The 16,585-nt window shown below is 36.6% G+C and overlaps 1 protein-coding gene across 7 annotated transcripts in view; it reads left to right on the forward strand.

Annotated features, from left to right (window-relative positions):
• Window positions 1-16,585, forward strand: part of LOC120070220 (RNA helicase family protein) — a 97,882-nt gene that overhangs the window by 9,699 nt on the left and 71,598 nt on the right. For all 7 annotated transcript variants that reach the window (XR_016531159.1, XR_016531171.1, XR_016531172.1 and 4 more), the window contains 3 exons: window positions 4,409-4,462; window positions 8,708-8,858; window positions 9,011-9,495. Coding sequence is in view for 4 of the 7 variants with exons in the window: in XM_039022092.2 (XP_038878020.1) it covers window positions 4,409-4,462; window positions 8,708-8,858; window positions 9,011-9,495 (690 nt within the window). In the remaining 3 variants the exon portion in view is untranslated. The remainder of the gene's footprint in view (window positions 1-4,408; window positions 4,463-8,707; window positions 8,859-9,010; window positions 9,496-16,585) is intronic.

Here is a 16,585-nt window from a genome sequence, read left to right on the forward strand (position 1 = left end):
TCAAGTCTTCTCTTTACAAGACATCAACCTAAATTCCCGCTCTCTTGATTTTGTAACAGCATAGTGCTGGTTATTATTTTCAGTTTAACTTTCAGATTATCATTCGGTTGTAAGCCTTGTCATTTGCAAGGTCCTCTTCTTTTTGTACTTAGCTTTGGATTCTAGTCCTTCTAGGAGATGATGAGAATACTAGGGAGGTGTCAACCTAGTTGAGATGTCCTGGTGCATTTGCTGATTCGTTTTGTGCTTTTTAGTGTGTGTGATTGTTTTGCACCTTATGTTTGTTTCCTTCTTTTCACTTGTAACATCTTTCATTATCTTAATGAAGTGGATTGTTTCTTGTTCAAAAAAAATCTTGATCATTCTCTTGGAAATCTTGAAGGTCTTGGTGGTTGTAGTTGAACCTCTGTCTATAAGGCTGGCCGGCTGGCATGTTCTCTCAATTTTGTGTAACCCTAAAAGGTTTTGTGGCATTAGTATGGCTTCTTGATGAGGCCTAGGTTGTGGTCTCCTTTGGCCGATCTCTCTTAGTTGTATGAATCTTGGAAGGATTCTTGGATGTTCTTGAATTCTTGGAGGGGCAAAATTTTGTGGAACACAGTTCTATCCACATAAAGTTCTTCCTGTTTGATGGTTACCTTTGGATTCTTGGTATTGAGGTCCTCTAGTCTCAGTTTGGTGTAGAGCTCCTCTGCTTTCTTGCTGTTCTTGCCTTCCTTCTTCTTCTTCTTGAATCTCGGCTTTGGCCTTGTTTGGTTTGCTGTTTTCCTTTACAAGGGAGTTTAAGGTCTGCTGCATCTCAGCCATGGAAGTCTGCTTCACATGAAGTTGTTGATAAAGGTTCCTATGGTGTCTTCAACTTGGTTCATATGGTGGTCAATGGATTGGGGTTGGATGCTTCTGCATCAATGGGGAAGGAAGAATCAACGAGTATCCTGGAATTTTTTCCAGTCATCAGGCTCAACTTCATGGCTGCTCTGATACCGGTTTTGGTGTAGGCTCAAATCTTGGAGAAAATCTTGAAGTAGAGTATCATTGATTAGAGAGAAATGTAGACAATGATCCCTTTAAATAGACCCAAAAGGAAAGGGTTGTTTCACACCTAACTACCTAACTAATTATAATCCTAAAACCCCTTTAAATAGACCCAAAGGGGGAAGGGTGTTCTCACACCTAAACTAAAAAGAAAACAAATTAAAATTGCAAATTAATACAAATGGAAATTACACAATCACTATCAATACTGTTGCTGTGGACACCTCCCCCTGCATCCCTTAACCATCATTCTCCATAAACCTCCCACCTCCCTCCCCTAGCCTCTTCTCTGTCCAGCCTCCAACCATTGTGAAGAAAAGTCAATTGGGGTTGGATTTTAATTATTTTAGTAGGTTCAGATATGGGTGACTGCAAATTGCATTAAAAGATGATGGACTTCAAATTCTTGGAGATGATTTTGGGTCCAATTGTGTGGGTCATGGGCTAAAAAACCCATAATTTCATGAGGAAGACATTGGATCTTCTGGGTTGGGTCAGGAAAAAGAAAATGGGTGGAAGAATTGGGAAATTTGGGTTGGGTCGGGTGTTTTGTATTTCGTGTCAAGTCAGAAAGGAAAATCCGAAACAAATTTCATGAAGATCTTGCGAAGTTGCTTCATCTTATTCTCTCTCGTGAATGACTGCGATTGGTGTGTCAACAAGCTTCCGATCTTCTTCTTCCTTCTCCACAAACGATGTGTCTTTCATCTTCTTGGTCGGATCTTTTGGTTTTCTTCTGCACTATCGGCAATTTCATTCGGAAACCCGATTTTTTTCCGATTTCGAACGTATCGGCTTGCACGTTGTTTCGTGGTCAATTGCAATTAGGTTTTCAAACTTTTTCAAAGTAGGACGCACTTGGTTTTCATTTTCTTCATCTTCTACGGCGGCAATAAATTGCGCATTTTTCTTGATTGAATCTCGCACAAATTGCGCATTGTCTGATTGTCGACGACACTTTTGTTGCACATCGTTGATTAATGGAGTATCCTTGTTGGAAGCTCTCTGAAGATGCTTTGCTTTGTTAATGATTACATCTCCTTCTTTGTCTAGTGCTGATGATTTGGTTGCTCCTGTTTCTTCACTGGCTATTTTCACTTCAGCGCTTAAAGTTCCAAACACCTTTTCCTCTATGCTTGAAGTTTTGTATGGGTTCCCCGATTTTTGTTCATCCCTCTCTTCTTCGCAATGGTTTTCTTGCTTTATTTCTTTTTAAGCTCTTGCCATTATTTTGAAAGCTGTTCCACCTTTTGAGTCATCTTTCGCAACAAACGTTGGATTTTCTTTACTCCCTTCTTCATTTCTTCCAATGCTTAGGATCAATATACAAATTGGATGTTCTTGAGTAAGCTTCAACATCATAATTGTTATAGGATCGATTCTTGAATTTTCTCGAACATGTCTGAATCTTTCTTGGTCGTCCTCCATAACAAAAATAATAATTTCTATCCCAAAATGCATTAGTTCTTCTATTAAATTCCATTCTTGAATGATTCTTCAAATTTCTTCTCGACCTTCTTGAATTTAAAGGGTTCCCCTAGTTAGGTGTGGGTTGTCTGGCAACGAGCACAACTCATGAAGCTCCCTCTTGCAATCAGTGTTGCAAAGAGTTTCCTGATCTTCTGCTGGTGGCAATGAACGTTGGCCTAGATGGCTGCTCTAATACCAAATTGATGTACTCTAAATGATCAAAAGAGAGTAATCTCCAAGAATCCAAACAATGTCTTTATTATAATGAAAGTTCTCCATACAAGGGCGGGAGACTCTCTATTTATAGAGAATTACAAGGATCCTAAAAGCTAAAAGAGGCTAAAAACTAATTTGGTAACTAAATGTAATTAATCAAGGATTAACCAAGATTAATTTGAATGTACCAAATTATCCCAATCTTATTACATTAAAAAAAAAAAAAAAGGAAAAAGAAAAGAAAAGAAAATGGTGGGTAGAATGGTTTGTAATTATTCATTATTATTATTTATTTATTTATTTTTACAGAAATGGTACTTTTCATTAAGTGAAGGTGAAAAGCACAAAAGAAGATTTACATGAAAGCTTTTCAATTGGTCAGTAAAGTAGAAACAACGTATTTACAAAGGAGTTAGCTTTAAGGCCCAAACGGAGACTTTTGAACCCCTTTTTTGGTTTTAAAAAAGGAAACAAACCTCTTCACTAAGATAATGAAAGATGTTACAAGATAATTGTGAGGACACAAAAGCAATATAGAAGGATCAGTAAATGCACCCGGACATCTCAACTAGATTGACATTTCCTTAGCACTCTCGTCATATCCTAAATAGAAAGGCAAAGATGGCAAAACAACGACACGAAAACCATGCCTAGTACAATGAGCTTACACAATCGTAAATAGACTGGACAAAATAAAATCAACAAAAGAACTAGATACATTCAAATGTCTTTTAAGTAGGAGGAAATATGAAGGCGTTCCAGTTGAGGCTGATGTCTTGAATGGAGAAATCTTCGAAAGCTTTGGATAGAGAGCACCAAGAAGAAGCATTAATACGGGCTGTCTCAAGTCTGTACGTCCAAGGAGAAACTTTGTCATGGAACACTCTTTGATTCCTTTCGAACCAATCAGAAGCTTTGAAGTCATTACCGAATACCCAACTAGTATTAAAACAATTAAGCAGATAGAGCCAACAGTTTTCTGCATACACACATCTGAAGAACAAATGTTGCAGATTTTCAGAATCTGCCAAACAGAGAGAGCAAGCCTGTGGTGAGATATTGTGAGTGGGAAGCTTCTGTCGCAAAATATCTGCACAATTTAGCAGCCCATACAGCATTATCCAAATTGTAATGTTTATCCTTTTTTTGGTTGAAAAACGATTCCTCATCTTCCTACCTTGTCTCATTTTTCTCGATGAATTCTCTTACTCCAAAAAAAGTTAGTTGTAAGATTGCTAATCTTATAATTTTTTTTTCTGTTTCTCCCGGAAATTTGGAGGCAATCTTGATATATATATATGTATTATTTTTTATTTTAATTTTATAATTCGAGAGTGTCCGGACTAGCTTATACACACCTTGACTAATCTCAGGGGACAACCCACCTAACTCTATAACATTTGGGTGTCAAGGAAACTCATAGTATATTAAGTTCTTCGTAGGTGGCCACCATGTATTGAACTCACTTCTTCTAAGTCTTTTATTAAACACGACCCTTTTTTGATATAGTTTCTCTTCACTGCTGGTAGTCTACCTTTTTGAAATCTCTCATTTTTTTCTCGCACATTGTTGTCAGGCAAATAATAAGATGATTAAGAGCATTGATGTTATTATTCATTTTTTATAATGAAATCATTATTGTTCCCAATAGCAATAAAATGACATTTTGAGTTCTGTATTTCTATAGGATGACTATGGAACCTGGGAAGATGACATGGCTGATGAAGTTTCTTCTAAGGAGGTACTTTCTTACCGGACTATATGGATATACCTTTTTTTTTTTTTTTTTTTCCCCTTTAAGCAACAAATTTATTCTTTTCCTTTTTGTGAGAAAGAGTGACAGGTTGGGTTTGTGCTATCTTGTGGGTCTTTGGGTGTGAGAAATAATGAAATCTTGGTGGGGGAATCTTTTGGTGATATTTGGTCTCTTTCTAGATTCTTCTCTTCGGGCTTTGGCAACAAAGCTTTTTTCTCTCTTTTTTTTCTTTGTTTTTTTTTGGCTTTTTAATTTAATTAACCCTTGAGGTCTTATTTTACTTGGTTGGATCTTCCTTTTTATTGTCTGGCTCCATTAATGATTACAAAGTGAGAGGTTTTCAATTCAAGACATTTATTGCTGCTGGAATGCTTTTGTAGGGTCCTTTTAAGTTTTTGTAATTTCATTTATGTTTCTCTGTTATGTTTTTGTCATGTTTTTTTTTTTTTTTTTTGGGGATTTTTATGTTTCTAAGTTTGCTGTTTTATATTTCGTGTATCTTTGAGCATTAGTTGAAAAGTTTCATTTTCTTTCCCCCAAAAAAAAAAAAATTCTCGATTTCAAGCTTAAAGTTCACCACTTTCATTCCTTTTCATCTCACTTACTGCTTTGTTAACTACCAAAATAGAGTCAATGATCTTGATGTGGTAGGATTAGAGTAAATTAAGGCCCCGTTTGGTAAAAACCATTTGGTTTTTGATTTTTGTTTTTGGAAATTAAGCCTATTTCATCCACATTTCTTACAATGATTTGCATCTTTCTTAAGTACAATGATTGAATTCTTAACCAAATTCCAAAAACAAAAACAACTTTTTGAAAGCTATTTTTTTTTAGTTCTCAAAATTTGGCTTGGTTTTTTAAACCATTGATGAAGAGTAGATAACAAAGAAATTAAATTTAGAGGTTCTCATAGGCTTATTTTTCAAAAATAAAATAAAAAAAACAAAATAGTTACCAAACAGGATCTAAGATATCTTGGTTAAATCCTTAATTGGTTAGGATTAGGGTTAGTTTTCTTGATCGATTAAGATTAGGATTAATTTGTTTTCCAATTCTATATAAATAGAGAGACTATCTTCTTGTATGAGCACAATTTTCAATTTATAATAAAGAATTTGATTTTATTGTTGGAGATTTCTCTTCTTTTATCTCTTAGACTACATCAGTTTGATATCAGAGCAGTCGTTTGGGCCAACGTTGATTGCCACCGGTGGAAACCGGGAAACTCTTGGCGACGTCGATCGCAAGAGGGAACTTCGTGAACTGTGCTCATTGTTGAACAATCCACATCTATATAAGGGGAACCCTTCAAATTATAGGAAAGAAGGAAGATACCGATTTTTTTTAAAGATTTTGCAAGAATGGACTATTGTCGATCGAGGAAAACACTGAAGAAAAAATATAGCAACTGGTATAGGCAAGAAAGTCAAATTTACTCCCAAAAGCAGTGATGGAATTCTGACTCAAGTGATTCAGAAGAAGAATTCCAATATAATAACTTTGCCTGCACTCGATTTTCTCAAAGATAAGAGCATCTATCAAGAATACTTTTGGAAGGGAATGGATGAAATTTGGGGTCTTTTGAAAAAAATTCAAGAAAGACATAATTATAATCTTCAAGATTTTTCAAGAAACCATTAAGAATTACATTTAGTCATTCAAGAAGAACAATAACTCATCCAAATGGGTTGTGAAATTGTGCAAAAAATGAACGGAGTAGAAGAGAATAAAAAAATCAATTGAAGACAAGTCGAATAAGGCAAGTAGAAAGATGGAAGAGGAGCTTGTGTTGGAAGAAGAAAAAATAAATGGAACTAACACGGATGTTACTCAATTCGAACTGGATGATGAGGAATAATTAATCAATGAAATCAATAATGAAGGTGTTGAAGAAGATGAAGCCAATGCAAAGAATGTGTCCATTTGGTTAGATCAATTAACTGAGGTACACAACCAACCATAGCTATTTCCACTACGAGAGAATAGAGCAAAAATTAGCCTTGGCCACCAAGAAAGATAATAAGAGAATCAACATCAATTTTATGCAAGAAATGTTCAAGATCTACCAAGAATCTTCAAAAACAACCAAGATCGAGGTTATATTTGAGGAAATATTGGGAGTATGTGAATTCTTCAAGTGTGGAAGAAAAAGATACTCATGGGCAACCTAATTCGAAGATAATTGGAAATCTTTTTCCTTAATTCTTTGAAGAATCTGCATATGTTTTTTTGAAAAGGAAACAATCCTTTTTATTAATAAAGTGAAAAGAGACTAATGCCCAAAGTACAAAAGGGTTATACAAAGAGCAAGAGAGTCTAAGGATCAGGAGGCGCACTCGGGCATCTAAACTAGGTTGACACCCTCTTAGCGCCCTCATCATATCCATACAAAACTAATATAATGATAAAAGCAAAGGACAGCCTAGGGCCTAAGACAATCCATAATAAAAAAATCAAAACGAGCGAATGTAGTCACTAATTGACACACATTAATACAAATGAAGACTAGGCCAAATAATACAAAATTGAGACAAAAACTACTAAAATTTTGGGAAGATGAAGGCCGGCCAGTTTAAACACAATTCCTGTATGGAGAAATCTTCGAAAGTCTTGCATAAAGTGCACCAGGATGAAGCATTTCTTCGCGCTAATTCAAATCGATCCATCCAACCTGCTGCTTTATCATGGAGAACTCTTTGGTTTCTTTCAAACCACAATTCTGCAACTAATATCTTAACCATATTAACCCAAATTAGGTTAACCTAGGGCGCTTCTTTAGCGAAGGGCCCATTAAAATTTGCTGAGAACACCCAAACAATATTAAAGACTGAAAAATTTCCACCAACATTTTGCTGAATATGAACAATTGAAGAATAGGTGCTACAAATCTTCACCATCCTTTTTACAAAAAGGGCAAATAAAAGGTAATAAACAAACCGTTCTTTGCATTATTGAGGAGCAATTTAGAAGGCCTAAAATCATTATCCACACTTGAATATTTACTCTCATTGGACTTTTAGTTTTCCATAAAGCCTTATAAAGACATTTGTCCAAAGAGGATGAAGGGGAGAGATGAGTAGTAAGGGATTTTACTAAAAAAATTACTGGATGCTTCTAGGGACCATGTTCTCGTATTAGACTTTTCCGAAATTCTCTTACTTGAAATTAGAGTTAACAAATCCTGAAACTCTATTATCTCGTTATCTTTAAACAACCAATGAAAGACAACCAAGTTTGCATATATTTTAGCAACAGAGAATTTTTTGATCAACTTAATTCTTGGGTTCATTGTTGATAATATTGGTAGAAATAATTTTCCCTTTCAAGAATCAAATATCCAATATATTGGCATGGCTCGTGAAAATTGGTTGTTATTGATGTCCGATGTTCAAAGATGTGTCCGTTCGAATGTCTTACTTTTTTATTTTTACCTTCATTTTCGTTTTAAACTCGAGAATACGTTTTTTTTAGGAGGATAGAATGATGTGGTAGGATTAGAGTAAATTAAGATATCTTGGTTAAATCCTTAATTGGTTAGGATTAGGATTAGTTTTCTTGATTGATTAGGATTATGATTAGTTCCCTTCCCTTAGTTTATTAGGATTAGGATTAGTTCCTTTAATTAATTAGGATTAGGATTAGTTTGCTTTCCAATTTTCTATAAATAAAAAGATTATCTTCTTGTATGGGCAGCTTTCGATTCATAATAAAGGCTTCGATTTTATTATTGGAGATTTCTCTTCTTTTATCTCTTAGGCTACATCAAATCTGCTGACCTGGAAAACAAAAGCTGGTTCTTGAAAGGAAACTATTTTATAGAAGGGTGTCTTGCTTTACTTTGGGTTTTCAGTTGGAGAAGATAAGAGGCAGAGGTTTGGATTTGCTAAAAGCAATCTGAAAGTTTCTGCTCTACCTAGAAAAGGCTAAATTTTTGCTTTCCTTTGGGCATCCTTCTATAGAACTTTTCCCAACACTTTGTGAAAGGGAATTGATTTAGCATCTTCTCTAGGATGCTGTAACTCTAATTGATATATAAATTATTTTATTTTGATGAGAAAAGAGGAAAAGCATTTCATTCATCAGAGGTCAAAGTAAATTATTTTGTTTCCACTTAATTTCTTTTTGTTCTTGACTTGAATTAGGACAATCTATCAAATGCATTTATTTTTGGTTTTTGTTTTTGTTTTCAAAGTTTTAAAAATAACACTGTTATTTTCTTATTTAAGATAGGCTTCTCAAGCAAGGTCCTATGATGTTATTGCGGAAGAGTATTATGCTGCACGGTTGGAAGCTGCAAAAGCGAAGGAAGAAGGGGACAAGAAAAGACAAGAGACTGCAGGCAACATCATTCGCAAGCTTAAGCAGGAGTTGTTTGCTCAAGGTAATATTTGATTTTCCCCTTGATTCATTGCTACTTTTCCCATCTTAACGAAAGTTTTGCTACAGAACAGAATAAACATGTTATATTTTAATGTATGCATATATGCTTGCCTTGTATTCCATCTTTTATCATTCCACCCATTTTCTAAGCAGGATTATCAGTTGATATGCTGGCTTCTGAATTTGAGTATGGAAGATCACTAGACAATGCATTGAAGGATGAACCTATGAGTTCTATGCAAGATGGAAATGTTGGGGTCAATCAAGCAGACAATGTTGGAAGTAGTTTGGATTTTTCAATGAATAGAAATGAATCTGTTGATGTAGATGGAAGGGATTGGTCAACTGCCAAGGAGATGCCTGTTGATCTTATGTCTTCACAAGAAAATGAATCAACTGTTGATGTAGATGGGAGGGATTGTTCAATCTCCAAGGAGATATCTGTAGATCTTTTGTCTTCACAAGGAAAGAATGATTCAGAAGAGCTAGAAGATGTGGAGATCGGTAATTTTTTTCTGGAAGATGTAGAAACAAATTCAGATGTGGCACAGGAATTACTGAATCTAAAGAAGAAAGAAAAGATGAGAGAACTTTCCAGTGGGAAGAATTTGGAGAAGTTGGATGGCATATGGAAAAAGGTAATATATATATGATTCCTCGAGTTTCATGCTGTCTCTTTTGCTTTCTATATCTGAACATAAACCTTCTATGTGGCTTAGTCAATAGGGAAAAAAGTAATATATATTTAAAAGTTCGTGCCTACCCGAAGTCCCATACTTTGAAGACATCAAGTGGGAAGAATTTGGGTATTGTTACTTAGTGATTGCCATGCCTTAACTTGCGCCTGGTGTTAAAGAAGTAAGGAATATGTTGGAACAGTGTAATTTCAGTTTTATGTTGGCTCCCACCTATCCTACACCTCTCAAGTCATTTCACAGAGTCAGACTAGAGTCAGGGCATGAAACTGCTTAGTTCGCAATTTCTTGATTTTCTAGTGGGGGATGGGAATGTTCCAATCATAGGAACCCTTTTGGAGATAGAAAAATTTCGCGCTGGTCTTTGTTTTGCATTCCCATTGTGCCAAGATGAAGAACAGGGCGTTGGGTCAAGCATGGTATTAGTGATTGCCATGCCTTGGGACTGCACCTTGGTTTTAAAGAAGTAAAGAATATTTTGGAAGAGTGTGGTTTCTGTTTTATGTCAGCTCCTCCCGTGGAGATTTATGAACGAGGACTCCTCCCTTTGGTGTAAAGTTGTTAAAAACATACATGGCAGCAGTTTGTTTGGTTGGCACACTTCAGGAAGGGCAAGTTGTAGTCTTAGAAGCCCTTGGATCAACATCCCGAGGTCGTGGCTGAAAGTGGAAAGTTTGGCTGTCTTCAAAATTGGTAATGGCTGCAGAATAGCCTTCTAGTTGGATGCTTGGCTTGAAAATACTCCATTCAATTTCAGATTCCCTAGTTTGTTCCAAGTAGCTCTTCATCCTAATGGCTCGACGTCGGATCATTGGGATAAAATTACATCTTGGTCTATCTCATTTAGAAGACTACTGAAAGAGGAAGAAATCTCAGATTTTCAAGTTTTGTTAAGCTTAGTTGCAACAAAAGAAGTGAAGGCTTGCTTCGACAAATGCTCATGGTCACTGGATTTTAATGGCTTTTTCATTGTTAAATCACTAGTCACTCATCTTCGCAAAGCCCCCCAATCGATAAATCTTTAAGACAAGCACTTTGGAAGTCTAAAAGCCCGAGGTGAGTAAATATGCTATTTGGAACTCTAAACTGTTCAAGTGTGCTGCAAAAGAAGCTGTCCTCCCATTATCTATCTCCTAATAGATATGCTTTGTGCAAAGGGAATTGGGAAGGCCTTCAACACCTTCTTTTTGATTGCGTTTATGCTCAAAACTACTGGTTTTCACTACTCAAGACATTCAACTTAAGCTAGGTTTTTGGGGAAGCATTCAGAGATAACGTCCAGCAATTGATGGTAGGTCCAGGCCTTAAGAAAAAAACAACAAATTTTGTGGGACAATGCAGTTAAGGTAGTGCTGGCAAACTTGTGGTTTGAACGGAGCTAAAAAGTCTTCCAAGATAAGGAAACTCCTTGGTTCACAAGATATGAAGCAGCCAAGCTTAATGGCTCTTTGTGGAGCTCTCTCTCAAGCGCCTTTGCGGCTTACTCTTGCCAAGAAATCAGTTTGAATTACCACACCTTCCTTTTTTCGGAGCCTTGAAGTCATCTTCTCGAAGGAAGTTCGGCAAACTGTGCTTTTTTATTGCTCTTAGCCTGTCTTGTTTTTAGCTATGAACTATTCCAATTGTTTGTGGGTGAAGTGCTTTTTGTTTCAAGTTGTTTAAGGGGGTGGGGAGAGTATAGATTTTTTAGGTTCCCTATGTATTGTACTGAAGGTTTCTCTTTGTTTTGTCCTTATATATGTCCTCGAAGATGATAAGGGTGATAGGGGGTGTCAACCTAGTTGAGATGTCCTAGTGCATCTGCTGATCCTTGTTGTATCCTTGTACTTTGAGCATTAGTCTCACTTCATTTTCTTAATGAATAAAGAGACTCGTTTCCTTTTTTAAAAAAAGTTTTATGTCGGCTCCCACTTATCACAAACCTGACCCAAAACACTTAAGACTTAAGACAAATACATAGGCCGCAACTATAATTATAAACTACACGGCAAGCAACCATCAAAATAAAAAACTACACAGTGTTATCCTAGAGACAATCCTCCGAAACAATAACATTATGGCTCCGGGGAGAGGAAGGCACGCCAGTTCAAGCTAATTTCTTGGCTGGAATAATCCGCAAAAGCCTTAGACAGTGAGCTCCACGTGGATGCATTCAGCCGAGCTATCTCAAATCTAGTAAACCAAGGAGTTTCCTTGTCATGGAAGACTCTTTGGTTTCTTTCAAACCACAAATTTGCCAGCACTGCTTTAACTGCACTAATCCACAGTCTTGGTTGATTTTTCTTGAGTTTTGATCCTACCAACATCTAGAAGACATTGTCCCTGAAAACTCCTCCAAAAACCCAGCTGATGTTGAACAATTTGAGTAATGAAAACCAGCAGTTTTGAGCATAACTTCATTAAAAAAGGTGGTGTTGTAGGTCTTCTCAATTTCCTTTACACAATGCACATCTATTTGGATTTCCATAATGCCTTTCTTAAAGTTTTATCAATTGGAGTAGCCTTTCATAAATGAGTGACTAGTGATTTGACGGTGAAAAATACCATTTGTTTCCAATGACCATGATCATTTATCATTGCATTCCTTCACTTTTTTAGTTGCAATAATGCTTAACAAGCCTTGAAATCCTAAGATCTCCTCATCTTTCAAGAGTCTTCTAAAGGTGATGGATCAAGAGGAAGTAATTATCTCAATGGTCCAACACCGAACCATTAGGGTAGAGTGCTATTTGAAATAATCTTCGGAATCTGATTTTTAGAGGAATGCTGTTGGCCTAAGAGTCCAACCAAAAAGCTATTCGGCTACCATTACCAAGTTTGAACACTGCCAAAGCCTCCACTTTCAGCCACGACCTAGAGATATTGATCCATGGACTTCGAAGACTATAGCTTACCTTGCCCAAGGTGTGCCAACAATACAAACTTCTATCATGTATACTCTTGACAACTTTACACCAAAGGGAGGAATCCTCATTCATAAATCTTCATCCTCATTTGGCTAAAAGGGCCAAATTCCTTTCTTTAAACCTCTCAGACCAAGCCCTCCATCCTTTTGGGCCTTAGAAACCAGCTCCCATTTGACTAAGTGATTTATCTTTCCTCCTTTTTGGCCTTCCAGGAAGAAGTTTGTAGCACCTTTCCTAGCATAAAAAAGGAAGACATATAGTAAGTAGGAAGATTTGAAAGTACAAGGGTTGCTCTTCCTCCCTGAGACAGATTGTATCTTCTCCATTCGTCTAGTTTGCCTTGTATTTTATCAATAACCGGCTGCCAAAATTCCACCTTCTTTGGGTACCTTCCCAAAGGTAGACCAAGGTGCTTAAAAGGGAGTTGTTCAACTTTGCAATTGAATCTAATAGCCACCAAAATCAGCTTGTCATTTTCTACATTTATGCCACAAAGAGCTGATTTTTCCCAATTGAGTTTTTGGCCCGAGCACCATTCAAAAAGATCAAGAGTATTCCGAAGATTATCTAGCATTTCATCTTCATATTTACAAAAAATTGAAGTGTCATCCGCAAATTGTAGGATGGAGACATGGATTTTATCTTTTCCCACCATGAAGCCTTCATATTTCCTCTTTTCATGCAGTCTTGTGATTAAAGCATTAAACACTTCACTTACTAAAAGGAATAAGAAAGGAGAAAGAGGATCCTTTTGTCTAATTTCTCTAGTAGCTTTTATTCTTCCTCCTGATCTTCCATTTATGGAAATGAAAACTTTGGATTGGAGATGCATCCCATTATCCAGGAGATCCATTTAATATCAAAGTTTTTTCCATGAAGCACCTTCTTGCGAAAATCCCAATCAACTCTATCAAACGCTTTTTCTAAGTCTAGCTTTAGGATCCATCCTTTTTTCCTTTTTAGAGTTATAGTCTTCTACGGCTTCATTGGCTATGAGAATGGGGTCAAGAATTTGCCTCCCCTCAATGAAAGCACTTTGAGTTGGAGCTATAATGCTTGGCATGTTCCCTTTGAGTCTTTTGGCTAGCACTGTTGCAATTATTTTATACATGAGTGGTAAGACCGATAGGCCTAAAGTCTTTTACCAACACCGCATCTTCCTTTTTTTAAATTAGGCACATGAAATTCTAACTTTCCAGTGCTGTAAAATTTATCAAACAACTTAGAGAAGTTATCCTTTAGTTGATTCCAAAATTTAAGAACAAATTCTGGTGTAAAGCCATCCGGGCCAGGGGTCTTGTTCCTTCCCAACTCTTTCATTGCCTTTCTGATTTCTGTAGGGGTGAATCTTGCCACCAGCTGCTCATTTTGGTTTCTTGTTACTATTGGCCATTCAAGGTTGTATGGTATTGATCGAATCTCTTCACATTTGGAATAAAGAGAGGAGTAAAACATCAAAATAAGATCTTCAAGTTCACGAAAGGATCTAGTTGGGATTCCATGGTCATTGATCAATTCTGCTATCAAATTCTTCCTCTTTTTTGCCGCTAGAAAACGATGGAAGAAAGAAGTGTTTTCATCCCCAAGTTTAGCCAATTTAGTTTACCATTTTGAATAAGATTTCTTTCTTCCATTTGGTAAATTGCCAGGAATTCTGCTTTTAAAGCTATTCTTATATCTTCTTCCCAAGATTGAGCTTCTTCATCATCAACGACTTGGTCACTTCTTTCAATATCTTTTAAAAGACATTCCTCCTTATTTTTCATCTTTTTCTCATAATCAGGTAGCCATTTTTTTAGTGCTGTTTTGGTTCTTCTCAGTTTTGAGGAGATTAAATATCCAGCCTAGTCTCTAAGGATCTTTCAATCAGCCTACAACTTTCCTTGATTTTCAACCATATTGCAAAAGCGAAAAGGAGATGGTCCCCTCTCAAAAACACCAGCTTCCAAAAGAAGGGGAAAGTGATCAGACATGGTTCTTGCTTGCCTAGCCACTCTTGAGTTTTCAAAAGCCTCTTCCCAATTATTTGATACTACAAAAATTTCTATAAGTGATTTAGAAACCACTTTACCTTCTCTAGACCATGTGAAGCGGCCGTTTGAGAGAGGAATTTCCATTAGATTATTTTTTCTAATGAATTTATTAAAATTTCTTATGTCTCTTGTTACTCTTCCCAAAGGAAACCGCTTGCAACTTCTACGTATACTATTGAAATCTCCACCAGTGCACCAAGGCTCAATGCACATTTTAGCTAGGGAAGACAATTCAGTCCAAAATCTTCTTCTTTCTCTATAATATGTGGGGCCATATATACATTTGTTATCCAACATTGTTTTTTGCAAATTGTCAAACACTTAATTGTCAAGAAAATTCAGCTTTGAGGGTGTCTAAGAAATCTTTCCTTCATCCCACATTGTGAGTATTCCACCTGATCTTCCTTTATCTTCCACAAAGGACCAGCCTACATCTTTCGAGCTCCATAGACTTTTTATAAGTGCTCCATCAAAATTGTCTCTTCTTGACTCTTGAATCAATACTATATCTGGATTGATCTTTTTCAAAAATCTTTTAAGAATTAATCTTTTTGATTGCTCCCCAAGATTCTTTGTATTCCACGAAATAATCTTCATTATGGATAACCCAAAAGATATGAATATTGATTGTATCTTATTACCCCTTCAATCAGGCAAGAGCAATATCACAATCAATCAGGATGGAATGCAAATTTTGGGGGATATCCTTCATGTTTTGAGGAGGAAAGGGGAAATCTTCACATTTAGCTTGTGGACGATCTTCTTTTGACTGAAATAACAGGTCCAAAGAATAGTCCATGTCCTCTAGGATGTCCTCAAAAGCAATGGTCTCTTCAGCTTCCTCTCTTTCAAGCTCTTCACTGCTTATACTTACCAAAGATCCACCTTCCAAATCTTGTGGATCTTGTTTAGAAGAGAAATTTAACTTGCATTGAGAACCTCGCACAAAAGAAGTGAATGACTCTTGAGAATTGACTACTGATTGAGAAATGGAATTATTGGAAGAAGGTAATTTACTGACCTATCTTTTGATAATCTCGGGGCTTGGAGTTTAACACAGCATAACTCAAGGAGATCTGGATTTGTAGACCCATGAGTTACGGAATGACGTCTGCTTCCTGGCAAAATGTTTATGGAAAGGTTTAAAACCGTATGTTTTCTTTTTGGGTGCTTTAGGAGCCTTGTGTGACTTGCTGATTTTCAGATCTTGAAATCGAAGCCTTGTGTGACTTGCTGATTTTCAGATCTTGAAATCGAAGGGAGACAAACGCCTGCTTCTGTGTAATTTCCTCAATGATGGATTTGTGGATAGTGTGCTTATTAAGTTCATTTTCCATGCTATCATTAATGATTGTTTCTGCAACAATTTCTTCAGTTTAGGCTTGGCTGGGTACTTCAAGGAACGATGCAGGTACTTGCTGATTTAAAGATCTTGAAACCGAAGGGAGACAAACGCCTGCTTCTGTGTAATTTCCTCAATGATGGATTTGTGGATAGTGTGCTTATTAAAGTCATTTTCCATGCTATCATTAATGATTGTTTCTGCAACAATTTCTTCAGTTTAGGCTTGGCTGGATACTTCAAGGAACGAGGCAGGTGCTTGCTTGGATTTTCTACTATGAGGGTGTGGATCGTTTGAATCATTAATGTTTGATGATGCTTTATCTTCTTCTTGGGAATACGAGGGACGTCCCCCGTTATTTTTTGAAAAATCCATTTCGCGCCTTTATGAGGGGATGCCAAACGACTGCAACCCTTTGAATTTCTTTCAATTGAGTTCTCTTTCCTCATTAATTGATCTTTTGTCTTCACACTAAACTGGTTTGGAACTCTGGGAGTTGGCTCCGCTTTCTGGGATTGAGAATGAGAAGATTCCGGTGAGAATAGGGCCTGCTTCTTCCCCTGTGCAAGGCTTGAGTTGAATGAGAAGGGATTTCTTGCTATGCTTGATGTCTATCCATTCAAAAATAAGAAATCTCATTCGGGATTAAGCTCCGGAGATTCTTACCTCCTCATCTTTGATAACCTGAGATAAACGAACAAGATCAATTTGATTAGAAAAATCCTTAAAGAACAAAGCATCTTTTGTTATAG

Source organism: Benincasa hispida, chromosome 1 (assembly GCF_027475165.1).
Source record: "Benincasa hispida cultivar pf3 chromosome 1, pf3_genome.v1.1, whole genome shotgun sequence".
NCBI lineage: Eukaryota > Viridiplantae > Streptophyta > Magnoliopsida > Cucurbitales > Cucurbitaceae > Benincasa > Benincasa hispida.